General features: G+C 38.2%; 1 protein-coding gene across 1 annotated transcript in view; it reads right to left on the reverse strand.

Annotated features, from left to right (window-relative positions):
• Positions 1-13,890: 13,890 nt before the first annotated feature.
• Positions 13,891-16,937, reverse strand: part of LOC123249751 (ubiquitin carboxyl-terminal hydrolase 51-like) — a 603,048-nt gene continuing 600,001 nt past the window's right edge. Inside the window, exon 4 of the mRNA XM_044678878.1 lies at positions 13,891-14,028. Within this exon, the coding sequence (XP_044534813.1) occupies positions 13,891-14,028 (138 nt within the window). The remainder of the gene's footprint in view (positions 14,029-16,937) is intronic.

Genomic DNA, 16,937 nt, shown 5'->3' on the forward strand with positions numbered 1-16,937 from the left:
GTTTCTCATTTCAAACCCATCAAGCCAGATGCTAAGAAGTCTTTCAAAGGCTATTATTGACCAAGAATGATATTTTGTATGATCAATAGCTTTGAAAAATAAAAGAAAACTAATTATTGAAATCCTCATCACAGTACTAAAGGCCTCCTGAATTTACCACTTGTTTTGATCAACCTCAGTATTTTGTTCATGTAATAAAATCAGGTGGAATATACCATTTTCCTGGAAAAAAAAACTGACAAACTGAACAACCCAAACATTTCTTTTAACAGAATTGTCTCATGTACTTCTGACATTTTCTGATTTCCAATTCTTTTTAATGAAATAATTGAGTGAACATTTAAAAAAAAAACATTTTCACTTACCACTGACACATAGTAACATGTCTCCTCTGTCCTTGAATACATAAAATATGTGTATCTGCATTCTAAGAAACCATGTGATAAGTAATTGTGGTAAAGTAAGTCGTACTATGTCCTCTGTCCTAAATTTTGGAGGGAAGCTGACACCACTTTAAGTCCATTATCAGAAGAAAAATAAAATTCAACAACTTGCTGGCAATGATAATTAAAGTAGGAAGCTATAAGAAGATCATTTCCTCCCTAACTTCCTCCCCTTAACACAGGTGAGCTTCTTGGTACAGGTAGGGTTTTGAACTGCCTCAGAGAACTCCATCTTTCTTCATTCCCCTCCCCTAAGCTGCAAAGAAAGCAGGGTCTCTGCCAGTTACCCAGGTATAAAAATAGTGAGTTAAAATTCTGAATTTATATGCCACAGTGAAACCAATTTGGTTCCCCTAAAAAAAACTCTCACCTCTTCCCTGTTCAGGAAAGAAGGGAATGCAGGGGCACAAAAAGGAAATCCATTTCTCAAACCCTAAACAAAGGGAGAAACCATCTGTGTTAAATCACAAAACCAACATGCTGGAAGTTTATATCAATATACACACATGGGACAAAGGTAATGTACTCGATGAAGAAGGAACCCCTGCTATATTTAATCATGCCCAGTCCATGGGAAAGTGCCCTTGCAGCCTGTTTTCAGACTTTCAAAAACAATAAAAACAAAACCTCAGAAAAAATCAAAAACCACCCAACTATTGAAAAACAATTTCTGCCTCGAGAAAGCATATTAAATCCAGGGTTTAATTAAACTCTTCAGAAATAAACCTGAGCTAGAAAGTCCTCCTTATCTCCGTTCAATAATATTCTGGATTAGGACTTTGGATGGGAGGAATGTCATATTCATCTGCTGGCATATATTAATAGGACCTCATTTCCCTACTTTGTATGCTAACCAATTATACCCAACAAGACTCAGGAGGCTGGCACCAAGTTTACTAGGAGAAGGGAGAAAGTCATGGTAAGGAGAGCCTTATTGTGTTTCTCTCACGTTCCTCAAAAAACACTTTTTAAAAAAATGTTCTTAAAAGAAATCAAAGTAATCGGAAACCCACCAAATATTGTATAATCCCACCTAAGGCAAATGTAGGCTGTATAGAAAGAGGATATTAGAATTAGAGCTAACATTTATATAAGTAATGTTTAAAGATTTTCAAAATGAATTTAAAATAAAGGATTTTGAGTCCGAAGAGCCGAGTTCAAATCCTGGTGCTAATGTTTCTATCTGTATGACCTCGGCTAAGTCAGTTCACTATTTGAAGGCCACATGGACTCAGTGACCTTTAAGGTCCCTTCAAGGCACTCAGCTGAATTTTTGCAGGAGTCTATTCCAGGTCCTAGTTCCATTTCCTATTTATTTTATTGTATAAATACCTCATTATTTTCAGGCTTTGTCCTCATTGAACTGTGAGCTGTTGTTGTTTTTTTTAAACCCTTACTTCCTTCTTAAAATCAATAATATGTATTGGTCCTGAGGCAGAAGCATGGTAAGGGCTAGGCAATGAGGGTTAAGTGACTTGCCCAGGGTCACATAGCTGAGAAGTGCCTGAGCTAAAAAATAGAAAGTAGCTAATAAGCCCAGAAGGCTAATAGGAGAACTCAAATGGATAGATGTAGTTTCCACTTAGAGAACTCCCTAAATACTCAGCCAGTTTCTGTGTATTATAGCCCTCTGTTAGTGAGAGTAAAGCAGAATCACTTTCTCTCACTGGGCTAGTCACATAAAACAACTTGGAGACAATGTTTTATAAAATCAATATCTCTATTTATTCAAAGAGAGGCTATAAACTAAGGATCAGAACAAGGTGTCCCTGACTCTAAGGCAGGGGTCGGCAACCTTTTTGGCCAGGAGAGCCATAAACGCCATGTTTTTTAAAATGTAATTTTGTGAGAGCCGTCCAGTGCTCACAGTGCCGCTCCTGTAACAGAGCCTGGAAAAAATGGACTTTATGGCTCCTGCAGAAAGAGCCAGATCTGGCCCTCGAAAGAGCCAGATATGGCTCGAGAGTCAAACTTTGCCAACCTCTGATCTAAGGGATGTCGCTATCCAACCTATAACAATCTACAGCCCTCACGAGAGGGAGTCTTCTGTTCTTCAAGCTTACTTACCAGCTCCCTATTTCTACCTGGGTGTTCCCCAAAAAGAGCTGTCTAAGCTGTCAATCCATGACCCTCAGTAGTCGGTTTGGTTGAGTTCAAAAGCTGCAGCTTGCTCTCAGAATGGCTAATTCCAACCCCAGTGGGTCTGACCCCTAAAGTAAAACCTCAAAGCCAAACTGACAGGATTTTAGACAAAACCTTCTGGAAAGTTGATAAAACCCACAGCAGGTATAGTAGGATGCTTTGCTAGATGTTCTCCAGTCAGAGAACCTCCCAAGATGATTTTAGGGTTTTTCCTTCTCCAAAGACAGCCTGAGGTAGTCAAGCTCTGACAAACCCATCTTTCCTCCTCCTTTCTGGACAGGAAGAGAGACTCAGGAAGTCGCCAACTCCAACAGTTATCCCTTCCTCTGTCCCCTGCCTGCTAAAATCCTTTCTCTAGAGTTCCTAGCATGTGCCTTAAAGACAACCTTTCACTTCTTTTAAATCTTATCCTTATCTCTATCCTTTTCCCATTACACAGCCCAAATTTGAAGCCAGGATCTCCTGTCTCTAGGCCTAACTCTCAATCCACTGACCACCCAGCTGCTCCCAAAATGTGAGCTCCTTGACAACAATGACTGTTTTTGCTTTAATTTTTACCCCTCCTCTCAGCAATTAGAATATTATCTGATATCAGTAGGTACTTAATAAATATTGATCCCACAGCTGAAAAAGACATTGTACCATTTGAGCCTTAAAACTGGAAAGTATATTTTGCTATCATCATCATTTTATAAATGACAACAGGAACCATTATCATTCCATTTTATAGATGAGAAAAATGAGGCCTAGACCATTTAAGTTATTTAATTTAAGACCACACACTTAGGATAGATATATCAGAGGTGGAACTGGAAGCAAGGTCGTCTTCTGTTGTCAGGGCTTTTTCTACATCACCCCTCAAAGAAAGTCTTAAGATTGCAAGAATACAAAGCATTCTTTAGGGATCTTAGAGAAGGGATTGGGTCTAGGATCTCTGATTTCCATTGTGACCCTGAGATGGTATTATTTTGTGAGCATAATAATTCAATCAATGAACATTTATGAAATGCTAAATAATAGCAATATCAATAAGAAAACTATCAACACCAGCAGGTACCATTAATCCATTGCTTTGAGGTTTGCAAAGACCCTTATATGTGTTACCTCTTATGCTCATCATGATAACTGTGTCAAGGAGGGGCCATTATTATGCTCATTTTATTGGTGAGGGAACTGATGCTGAGAGAGTTTAAGTCACTTGCCCAGGGTCACATATTTAAGTAAATATGAAGTACAATTTGAACTCAGGTCTATCTGACACTCAATTTTCTGGCTACAAAAATATTCATAAATGGGGGCAGCTGGGGAGCTCAGTGGATTGAGAGCCAGGCCTAGAGATGGGAGGAGGTCCTATGTTCAAATCTGACCTCAGACACTTCCCAGCTGTGTGACCCTGGGTAAGTCACTTGACCCCCCATTGCCCACCCTTACCACTCTTCCACCAAGGAGCCAATACACAGTATTGACTCCAAGATGGAAGGTAAGGGTTTAAAAATATTCATAAATAAGAACATCAATTCAATCCACCAGCCATTTATTAAGTATTTAAAAGTATATGCAAGGAACTATTCCATGTGCTAAAGATTCCAGATAGGAGTGAAAAACAGTCCTTGTCCTCAAGGAGCTTATATATCAAGGAGACTCCAACCTAATTTTACTTAAACAATAGCATGATAATAGGGAGTAAAATGGGCCCAGAGAAAAGTATAATTAAGTAGATCACTCCTATTTCTAATGAATACTATTTGCCGGAAAAAAGAATCTTCCTAAAAAAAACATATTTCCAAAAGAGCCTCGTTAAAGGAGCTCCATTTCGAGAGACGAAGGTCCCCCTAATAACTAATAAGCATTTAAAACCCAGCCTTCATATCCACAGCACCTTTTTAATCAATCTTCATTTTAATCCCTAAGGCTAACTTAAATAGAAGTCTTGTTTCCATGGTGAGGGCAGAAATTGGTTTCTAAACTTTCAAAGACTATGAGGCTTAGATGCGTGTCAGCATCAGGGGCCCTTTATAAAATATAAGCCTATTCCCAGGGTAATCAATTTTCTTCGAACTAACACCCAACCACAACAGAGGAAGCCAGAACTATGTAAGTGGGTGAAAAGCAAATGGAAGGATGTGCAGACACAATTTACATGATTTTGAAGTTTGTGGAAACTGGGATATATATATGTAGATATAGATATAGATATGGATATAAATATATAGATGTAGATGTAGATGTAGATATAGATATAGATATAGATATAGATATAGATATAGATGTAGATGTAGATGTAGATTTAGATGTAGATGTAGATGTATAGATATAGATATTGATATAGATATATGGATATGGATATGGATATAGATATGGATATAGATATCGATATCGATATAGATATAGATATAGATATAGATGTAGATGTAGATGTAGATGTAGATGTAGATATAGATGTAGATGTATAGATATAGATATATAGATATGGATATAAATGTATAGATGTAGATGTAGATATAGATATAGATATAGATGATATAGATGTAGATGTATAGATATATAGATATAGATATATAGATATAGATATAGATATATAGATATAGATATGGATATATATGTATATATAGATATAGATAGAAATGTAGATATAGATATAGATATAGATACAGATGATGTAGATATAGATATAGATGTAGATGTAGATGTATAGATATATAGATATAGATATATAGATATGGATATATATGTATATATAGATATAGATAGAAATGTAGATATAGATATAGATATAGGTATATGTACTTATATACACATTCACATATATATATAAGATCTATGTGTACATCTATAAGTCAGATTGCATATTGATCCCAAATATGCACACAATGCCTTGCTTATGATATTCACCGATGTCTTTCCATGCTTAACTAGACCTACAAAATTCATTCATTCTTTGATTTATGGCCATTCACAGGATAAGAATGACTTTAGACTTCTTTGTAAACTATTGTGTCTAGTCTAACATTCAGTTCTGTTGAGTAACTGAGAAGTTGGCTTGTTATATGGCAGCCTTTGTAACGTTTCATGTCTGTAATAGCATTAGGGATGAGAGTTCTTCTATCCTAGTATTTCCCTCTTGTCATCCTAGGATGCTCTGACTGATGCGGTGACATTGTCTCCCATCCTGCTGAGAAGTAGAAAGCTCTAAACTTTTCTTTACTGTTTAGTAATAGCTGTTCTTCCTGAGAAAGAACAGGAAATGCATTTACTAGTCCAAAAAATTAAGACATATTTAGTGAACTTATGTACTTCAATAGATTGAAAATGGGCTTAGAACCCCACCACCTCTTCTAATCACTGATGTTTATCTAGCACTGATACTAATTCAAATGCTAAATGAGACAGCTTATCAATACAGAATATACAGTAACAAAGTAAGGATACCTACAAGTGAACCTTTTTGGCTCCTGAGCCATTTGCTTTCTCTAATAATTAAACTAACTGGGTAAAATCAAACTCCTAGATTGTAAATTGAGAGCATAGAATGGGTTTTATCCATCCTTCATGCCTCTATAGTTTCTCTAGAATCGATGTTAATGTTTGCTAAAAAGCAATGGAGACATTTGTGGGGTGCAGGAGCAGGCTGGCAAATATTCCAAAGGGAGAATTCCCTTAGAGATAGCTATTCAATCAGTTAGTCAAATGACAAATAATTGTTAAGCAACAACTATGTGTCAGGTACTATGCTAAAGGCTGGGGATGCTGAAATGAGATAATAGTTTTTGCCCTCAAAAGGCTCACACTGTAATCAGAGAGACAGTATGAAAATAACTATGTGTAATATAACAGAAATATGCATGTATGTGAGCATACTGAGAGAGAGGGAGGGAGAGAGAAAGAGGGAAGGGGGGAGAGAGAGTCATTTCACAGGGAACATATGTCTAGGGTGGGAGAAAACAAGGACAGTTATCAAAGAAACACTTGGAGGACAGCTAGGTGACCTGGAGACAGGAGCTCCTGGGTAAAAATCTGGCTTCAGATGCTTCCTAGCTATGTGACCTTAGGTAAGTCACTTATCCTCAGTTGTCTAGTCCTTACTGCTCTTCTGCCTGGGAGCTGATACTTAATATCAACTCTAAGACAGGAGGTAGGGTTTAAAAAAACAACTAGAAACAACATTGAATCAGCTACACTGAAGAAGTTCTGGATAAACGATGGATAGCCCAAATGTCTCATAGAGACTGACACAATGTGAAGAAAGCCCCAAGATGCAGGGGCTGATCGCCTTGGGCAATTTATAAGAGGGTTTGGATGCAAGTGGCATTGGACAGACAGGCAAGGATGGGCTCTAATCTACAACCATGAAGGGAACTTCCACTTCCATTAGAATGCAGAAGCATTACATATATTGAGTCACCATAGAATTTTTCTGATATCTTCTATATAACAAGTGATCAGAGAGTATTTTGAATTGATAAAGAACTTAATCACAGAGTTAATATGCTGTTATGGAGAGGGAACTGGCCTAAGAATAGGGAAAACTTGTGCCCAAAACTTATGTCTAATTAATAATAGATAGGTGACCCTAGTCAAGTCATTTAACCTCTTAGTGTCATCGGGAAACTCTCTAAGACTATAAATTTGCAGAACTGGTGCCAGTCTACACTGGATATGGATCACAAATCTAAAGGTGATCACAGAAGACTTATGGTCCAATACTGCCATTTTACATGTTAGTAAAATGAGACCAGGAGTGATGAAGTTATTTCCCCATCAGACAGATGATAAATGTCCTAGTTGGGTTCAAACCCATGTCTCCTTACTCAATGTTCTTTCCATTGGTCTACATTGCCTCTCTGGTAGAAAGGGTTTCCTCACTGAGGATTTTTCCTAAAAGTATGAAATCATGAGTCTAGTCAAATAAAACATTTGGAATGATTTTGCAGGGGAAGGCTGAATGGCAAAAAAAAAAAAAATATCAAAAAAGGGGAAAGGGAGGAGAAAGCTTCAGTGTTTGATTGTTACTGATAGAAATTCATGATAGAATGGTCTGACTGATGGAGAGATTGCTGTGGAAGAGGATTTTCAGATCTACATGGAGAGATTTACACAAGAGCTAGTTTGATTAAGTAACAAAGGAGAACCCATACATAAGGAAATAAGGAGAGAAAGGATAAAAATATCTATAGGCAGAAGAGGGTTGATTGATAACCTCTAAGATTTTCTCCTCTAGTTAAAATAAATTTAAATGACCCTGTCTTTCATATTCTAATTTTCTTCTTTTGTGTTGAATTTATATATAACCCAGAGTGGAGAGGGATATCAGGAAGGTGAGTAGAGAGTACAGGTGAAGATAAGTTATAAACATTCCAATTTCCAATGTTGGAATGATTATTTAATACTAAGTAAATCATTTAAAATTTTTTATCAGGTATTTTCGTTTGTTTTTAATATCTTCTATAGCCAATGGTGCACAGTACTCAGATTTTTCCAATTTTGGACTCCATCAGCTTTCAATTAAAAAAAAATTCTGAAAGACAAAACCAAGATGTCCTCCTCCACTAATGCCCCTAGTGAAATATTTTCTATATCTGGATCACTGGACCTCAGGAGTGAATAATGATACTTATACTACTTGAGGAGACAAAAGACTCTAAGAAGCCAATGGGAGTTGTGGAGGAAGGCAAAGCTTTTTTTTTTTAATTTTTTATTTTTTTCCAGATTATGTATCAAAACTATTTTAATAGTCATTTTTTGACATTTTGAGATCCATGTTCTCTCCCTCCTTCCAAAGGGAAGCTTTTGAAAAAAAGCCAAATGGCATGCTTAGAAAATAATGCACAATAATTGTCCATCCTTTATGGCCCGTGGATTTCTTCTGCTCTGGATTCTTACTCCCCTCCATGTACTTTGTGATCCAGTGATAGTGACCTCCTTTCCATTCCTTGCACACAGCACTGCATCCCACACCTCTGAGTTCTTTCACTGACTGTCCCCTATGTCTGAAACTTTCTCCTTTCTATCCTTTCTATTGCCTTATTTCTCTGACTTATTTCAAGCTTCAAGCAAGTTCTACCTTTTGCAGGAACCCTTTCCTATTTTTCTTTAATCATAGTGCCTCCCCTCTAATTATTCTGTATGTAGCTTGTTTGTACATAGTTGCTGGAATATTATCTCCCCCGTTCGAATCAGTTCCATAAGCAAGAACTATTGTTTTTTGTGTTTTGATTTTTTAAATTTATTTGCCTCCTCAGCACTTAACACAGTGTCTAGCACATAGTAGGTACTTAATAAATACTAGTTGAAAAAATAAATACTAGTTGACTGATTAGAGAGCCTTAGATCTTGACTAAATGCTAATATTTCCTTTAGAATAAATTAAAGCATTCAGTTATTCAAATTCAAAGGGATAAGTTAGGTATTAGAAAGAGAAATGGGGAGAGTTCTATGAAGTTGGATTGTATCCTACCAAAAATCAAAAGAAAAATGAGTTTCCAATATTTCCCACTGTCCAAAAGCTCGGATTAACAGTGCTAATAACAATGAAACAACTTATATTCATATAGCACTTTAATTTTCATGTTGATACCATTCATAGTGGTTTTGATCATAACCTGCTTCTGAGAACCATTAAGAGCTACTGTCACACAAGTATCTGTTGTCCTCTTTTCCTTAGGTACTCTGTTAGTTGTCCATCTCATCAGGTTCCATGGGTTAAAATTTTATTTCTAGGCAAATGTTTCCCAGATGCCCCACCTTAGAATCTCTCCTGAAATCGAGTCTCACATCTCCAATTGCCATGTGGACCTCCAGAATTAGATATATCCTAAGGCAGCATTAGCAAACCCTTTAGAGATCGTGTGCCCAAACTGCACCTTCAAGCTGCCTGTGAACCATCCCACTGTCCCCCATTACACCAGACAGCATAGAGAGGAATTGCACACATTGGGTTGCTGGACAGAGGGTTGGGACATGTGAGAATTGTCCTCAAGCACAGTGGAGAGGGGAAACAGCACCCTGGGGCATGCATGCCAAGCCTTCATCAACACAGTCTTAAGGCATCTCAACTGAACAGATTATGCTGTCACCCTATTGCAGGACCTTATTATCTCAGTCCTGATTAACTGCAATAACCTTCTCGATATCGCCCCCCTGCCTCAAGTCTCTCACCCATTCTAGTCTATCCTTATCTCAATTGTTAAAGAGATCTTAAAATATAGATCAAACTATGCACTCTTCAATAAATTCCAATGGCTCTCCTTCTGGGATCAACTCTCACATCCTGTTTGGCATTCAAAGGCCTTCAGTACTTGATTGCTTCCCACCTTTCCAGGTTTCTCACACCTTACTCCCTCCACATAATCTATAATCCTGTAATGTTGACATCCTTGCTATTGATTACCCAAGAAAATCCATCTCTAAATCTCCTGCATTTTCAATGGCTGTTACCCATTAGTAATATTAATAATGAATGGCCTGCTATTCTTCTCTTCCTCATGTCCTTCTCCTGTCTTCCTTCAAGTCTCAATTCCAACTTCTAAATGAATACTTTCCTTGTCTCCCTCAAGGCTAATGACTTCCCTCCAAGATACCCACTCATTTATCCAAGAAATATCTCTGTTGCATCTTTGTACCTTGTTTCCCCATCTACACTCATTAGATTGTGAGCTCTTCAAACACATAAAATGCTTCTTGGAAGCATATTTCTTAGTATCTTTTGTATCTCCTGCTCTTAGTTTAGTAACTCACTCATTATTACTATTCACTGTATGTTAGGAAATCAAAACTGAGAAAGATTTAAGTGATTTATCCAGCTCCACACAGGGAGAATGTTTGGGATATGATCTGAATTCGGGACTTCCTGATTTGAAGTCCAGTGTTCTGTGTACTCTGCCATGAGTAAGAAGGGAGGTCATGGCTTTTTCATCTGAGGGATATTTTGAGATAAGATTATTATCTACCTATCTGGGGTCCTTTGGGGGATGTTTGATTCTAACTAGTTGTATGACCTCAGGCTAGTCACTTAGTCCTACTGGCCTCAATTTCCTCATCTGCCAAATGAGCTAGAGAAAGAAATGGTAAATCACTCTAATATGTTGCCAAGAAAACCCCAAATGGGGTCATGAAGAGTTGGACATGATTGAATGACTAAAAATGAGTGTATCAAGATTTTTAGTTATTTGAGAATTTTAAAATGGAACCTGCATTCTGGTACAGTGGGGAAAATAAATATTGCTTTCTGTAGTCAAATGAGATGAACTTGAATGCTTGGCTCTATTGCTTACTTGTCATAAGTTTCTGGAAAAACTCTCTGGATCCAGTTTCCTCATCCCTAAAATCAGAGGGTTGAGTTTGTTTGATGGCTTCTAATTTAGAATTCATGCCTGGAAGCTCTAATATGATAATTCTACAATTCATCTTCATTCGGCAAACATAGAATCTGTCACAGTTACCCAAAATGCAAACTATATTTCTCACCCTATGATGTAATGATCTCTGATTATGCCCAACAGCCAGAAGACCTTGGAGTTTTACCTGGCAAGCACCTTCTCTCAAAGAATGTGGAAGAAAGAAATAGTCGCTAATAACAGGAATTATGATAGGTGTACACACAGCTGGGGGCTTAGGACACCTGCCACCAATAGGTATTCAGGTTTAGCAAGTGCTACACTGACCAAAAAAAATTAAAGAAAGAAATCAATGAGCTAATATTGGTAGATGCTGTCATTCATCCCCAGTCCTGGCATTTCCAGTTTGCGATTATAAAGGCAATATGAGTAGAACTGAAAAACTTGGATGAATAACACCATGAACGCTAACCATCATGCTCAGTGCTACTTAACATCCCTCCATTCACAAGCCTATCAGAAGGACTCCCTTTGCCGGGGTACTTGAACCTGGAAGTGCCACTTCCCTCAAGCTACACAGCTAACTCTACTAATGTGTGAGACAGACTGAAGGCCCCGAAGCTATTCCCTCCTTAGATAAACTTGCCAATAAAAAGAAAAAAAAAATCTTTTATTTGTGCTAACAAGTCCTATTTCCCCACCCTAAGGAATCAGGCACACAGCAAATCTTCTCTCTTATCTTAATTATTAAAACCATGAGTGACAATTATTAGCATTTCAATTTATCAATCTTTCACAATGTGCCAGATGTCCAAACAGGTGACAGTGGCCCAGTTTGTTAGCATCTCCCCTCAGGTCTTCTTAACAGGAGACTTTGGAGAGTCTAAAAGAACTCACCTCACTTGGAGAAGTTTCAAATTATTGTCAACATTAGCTCTGTGATGAGATCGATGCCAAATTGAGGCCTAGGAGAACATTTGGTTCCAATTCCAGTTTTTTTTTTCCCCTACAAGATGTTTTCCATAGCGATTGCCTCATTCAGACTTTTTTGTCCTTTCTTTCATAACACCTTCCCAAAGTTCCCTTTAATGCCATTGGGACCACACAGGTGCAAAGTATCAGAGTAATTTCCATCCACCAGCTGTTCACATCTGTCAAATGGGGTGTAGGGCCAGCCCCTTCAGATTTGGGGAATTGAGTCCACACAGCATATGCAAAATCACCTGCCTATTGTTCCACTACTTAGTCAACTGCTAAGACTTTTCAAACTTGAATTTTTAATGATTATTTTCATAATAAAAATGGAAAGGTTGAAATTGTCATTGACAGCTTTTGGTTTGCTTCTTTTGCTTTTTTTTTTTTGCATCTAATATTGGGAGACGTCATTCATCCCCAGTCCTGACAGTTCCAGTTTGTGATCATAAAAGCAATAAGAGTAGATCCGAAAAACTTGGATGAATGTCACCATGAACGCTAACCATCATGGTGTGTCTTGATATTAGGCTTCTAGATTTAACGTTGGAAGAGATTTCAGGGCGCAAATCAAATTAACAATCATTTATTAAATATTTACTATGTGTAATTGGATTAGTAAATCCATGGTTAGTTGCAGGGTTCATAATTAAGAGGGCATCTAGTCCAACCCCTTCATGTTGTAGATGAAAAACACTGAAGCCTTGGGATTTAAGTGTTTTACCCAATATTACATAGCTAATAGATAATAGTCAAGATCTGAACTCAGTTCCTCTGATATTTTAGACAATGCTCTTTTCATTCCAATAAACCCTTCCGTATCTGTCTTCCATGTTAGAAAGCAATGAGTGAAACCTGGGTTTCAAACCTGTTCCCAAAATTCAGAATCTTCATTTGATTCTTCTGGGGGGGGGGGCAGAACATTTTCTGTCATGGTGTCCTTTGGTAGTCTGGTGAAATCTACAGAACCCATGTTTGAATGATGTTATTTGTTTGTTTGATTGATTTGTAAACCCTTTCCTCTCTCTTAGAATCAATAGCAAGTTTGGATTCTAAGGCAGAAGAACAGTAAGGGCAAGGGAATTGGGGTTAAGTGACTTCAGGAGGGTTACCCTGATAGGAAGTGTCTGAGACAACATTTGAACCCAGAACCCCCAATTTGTACACCTGACTTTCTATCCACTAAGCCACGTAACTTCCCCTGAATAATGGTTTTAAAGGCATAAAAAATATAGAGAGCATTAAAAAGAACACAAATCATATCAACAAAAGAATTGGCAATTATGTTAAGTTCATGGATCTCAGCTTAAGAATCCTTGGGATAATTCCAATCCAGTGGACAACTCGGGTCCTTAATACATTAATATCATTTTTATTATTATTATTATTATTATTATTATATAGAACAAAACCAAAAATAGGTCAGAGCGTAAATGAATATATAGCAGAGAAAAAAAAAGAGCTCTGCCATTTCTACTTTTGTGACCTTTGGGACAATCCATTTCTGAAATTCTGGGCCTCAGTTTCCTCATCTATAGAAAATGAAGGGCTTGTACTAAATGGTCCCAAAAATCCTTTGCAGCTTTCAATCTCTGATCCTGTTAGGCTATGATTTGTTGTTGTTGCTGTTGCTTTTAGTTTGAGGTTTGGGCTTTTGGCTTGGGGTGGTTCTTACGGTTATACTTCGGCCCTTTTGGGCCGAGGACGAGTAGCTGGGGAGCCCTTCCGTCCTATGGGTGATGCCAACTTTACTCCGCTGCTCTGCGAATAAAGACATCGCCTCCATTTCTATGCGGAGCCATGCTATAAATTACTTGGCTAAGATGGCTCTATACCAGGGATCCTTCTCGGTGACCCGGGAACGCCGCTCCATTTCAAAAGGTTAATACACAAAACAAATATGCCCAAGTGATTCGAGGCTAGATGTAAAACACATTTGTGGATTTTGTGATGTTCTCAAAGGCCTGCCCGTGTTTTAATGGGCTGTCACACACGGATGGTTATGAAAGGCCCACGATGAGCAGAGCCGATAAGCCGATCTGATCTGAATTAACTACACAGGAAGGTGGGCTTTGAACAGGAGGCCCGGAGAGGCAGCCCCCAGAAGTACCTTCGCAGGAGATGCCCAGCCAATTTGCCTTCGAGACAAGACAGTGTGCAGGGTGAGAGGAGTTAATTAGGAAAGGCATTTGTTTCAAAGCTCGAGACCATTGTTCTTCTCAAAGGGACCCGGCCCAGCGGATGTGTGTTTGTTTCCCGTTCCTTCGCCAGGTTCTTTAATAAGATGCTTTGGGGGGAGGCTTCATTCACAGAGATGCTGAACACAGATAAACCTGGTAAATAATGGATGTCAGCTGTTCAGGTTCTAAAGAGAATGGTCACAAAACCAAATGGATTAAAAAATAAAATAAAAACACCTTTTACGCTGCAAAGGAGAGAGAGAGAGACATCATTTCTATGAGAAAAGAAAATCTCACGGCACCACAGCAGAATAGTTTACAGCCAGAAGACGTCTTAGAGGTCACCCTGTCCCGTCCCTTCACTTGACAAAAGTGGTAACTAGAGCCCAGAGGAATTCAGTAACTTCGTCAAGGTCATACAGGGACGGGGATGCCTTGAACTCAGGTCTGCTGAGTCTAAATTCATTCTGGACTTTCCTATGTATCTCTATGGACTCTTAATTTGTATCCTAATGGGTCACTTTTAGGAATGAATCAGTCCTCGGTTTGGGTTATTGATATTTTTTTCTTTTTTCTTTTTTTTTTTAAACCTTTAACTTCTGTGTATTGGCTCCTTGGTGGAAGAGTGGTAAGGGTGGGCAATGGGAGTCAAGTGACTTGTCCAGGGTCACACAGCTGGGAAGTGTCTGAGGCCAGATTTGAACCTAGGACCTCCCATCTCTAGGCCTGACTCTCAATCCACTGAGCTACCCAGCTGACCCCTTGGGTTATTGATATTTTAAAATTATTTCTAATAGTTTATTTCCTACTCAACCTTTGTCTTTATTCTTCCCCTATCAATTCAGTATCACTCTCAAAATTCTATATTTCCTTTGCATATGGTTTGCAGTTTCCTTTGTGTATTCACACTTTATCTTCCCATAGAATGTAAATTCCTCAAAGGCAGGAATTGATTGCATTTTTGTCCTTTTACCACCAATATCTAACAAAGGCTCCAGCACATAATAGAGAAGTAAAAAATGTTCATTTGCTAATTTAGTTCAAATTCATTTCTCTATGTTTATGTCATTTTCATCGTAAGAAACCACATGATATTTGAGGATGGAGACTCTTATTTTTTATTTTGTATTGCCAGAGTCTAGCAAAGTACCTGGCAAATAAGGAGCAATTAATAAAAAGTTTTTTGATACTATTCATTCTCCCAATCCTCCCCACCCCTAAAATAAGCTCCTCAGGGGGAGAAATTATTTCATTTTTTAAAAAATAATAGATTTAGGGGGAAGCTGGGTTGCTCAGTGGATTGAGAGCCAGGTCCAGAGACAAGAGGTCCTGGGTTCAAATCTGGCCTCAGACACTTCCTAGCTGTGTGACCCTGAGCAAGTCACTTGACCCCCATTGCCTAGCCCTTACCGCTCTTCTGCCTTGGAAACAATATACAGTATTGATTCTAAGATGGAAGGTAAGTTTTTTTTTTCCTTTTTAGTAGATTTAGAACTACCTGTCACCTCAGAAGCCAAGAAACCCAAGCATCTCATTTTACAAATGAGGAAACTGAGGCAGGCAAAGGTTAAGTAACTTGCCCAAGGTCAAACACCAATGAAATATCTCAGGTTAGATTCAAACTTTGCTATTCCTGATTCCAAGGCCAGAATTCTCTTATTGTGTCATGTAGTTACTTTTGGCCCCCAAATTATACTTTGTACAAGTAGGAGATTAATAGTAATCCCCGATATTAATAATAATAGTAATAATTTTTTTTATTTTAGAGGATTGAACTGAATCCCACTAAATATTAGGATGCCGTGTAAAACATCTCACAGATATTCCTTTCCTGAAAATTTGGCCTTTTCTGGATGGAGTTTTAGAAATGTATGATTTCATTTCGGGGCTTGGTTTTATCAGCTTTCAAGGCTTTTTCCCCTTAAAAAAAATCACGACCTCAGGTGATTCCAGGAAAGGCAAGATTATTTGTAAAAAAAAAAATCCAATGAATGAAACGAATAGTTCTCAGCATTGCTCCCACTTTGCCACCTGGAATCTCTGTGACCTGGAGCTTCCATAATGGTTGATGAAATCTGAGCTCCCACCAGCAGGAGGTAGAGACCAACCTGGAACGGCCTGTTCAATGCTTTTCTCCAAACAACCCTTTCAACCATTGTGAAAAAAAATATCATGAAACCCCACAGTATGGATCTAGGGAAGGAAATAATGGAGTGGCTCAAAGCAGGCAGGAGAGAGAAGGTATAAGAGGAAGGTCAAGCTAATGGAAGCAGCAGATGGACCCCCCACCTTTCTACAAGAGGCAGAGGAGGCAGCAGCCAGGCCTGGTTTCAGTTTGGGCCTGGAACTGGAAAGAAAATAGAAATCTAAGCCCAGTTTTAAGAACCAATGTAGGCTTTTGTCTTGCTTACTTCAAATCACCAAGAGCAAGCTTAGTTACGTATTTATCCAAGCTGATTAAAGAATATGTTAACAGGAGAAAGCTAACTTCCCAGACAGCTATTAGTGCTCAGATGTCTTTTAAAGAAAGTGTCAAATCTTAAATAGAAATGGGGTCACTTTTGTTGTTATTGTTCAGTCATTCAGACTCTTCATGACCCCATTTGGGGTTTTCTTGGCAAAGATCCTGGAGTTGTTTACCATGTCCTTTTCTGGTTCATTTTAGAGATGAGGAAACTGAAGCAGTGTTAAGTGACTTACCCAGGGTCATACAAGCTAGTGTCTGAGGTCAGATTTGAACTTTTAATTGGTACGAGAATCCTAGATGTAGTTTGGAAAGGGTCCCAGAAGTCATTTAGCCAAGAACTCTCTTCTATAATAGAAGAAGAAGAAGAAGAAGAAGAAGAAGAAGAAGAAGAAGAAGAAGA

The sequence above is a fragment of the Gracilinanus agilis genome, chromosome 5 (genome assembly GCF_016433145.1).
Source record: "Gracilinanus agilis isolate LMUSP501 chromosome 5, AgileGrace, whole genome shotgun sequence".
NCBI classification, from domain to species: domain Eukaryota; kingdom Metazoa; phylum Chordata; class Mammalia; order Didelphimorphia; family Didelphidae; genus Gracilinanus; species Gracilinanus agilis.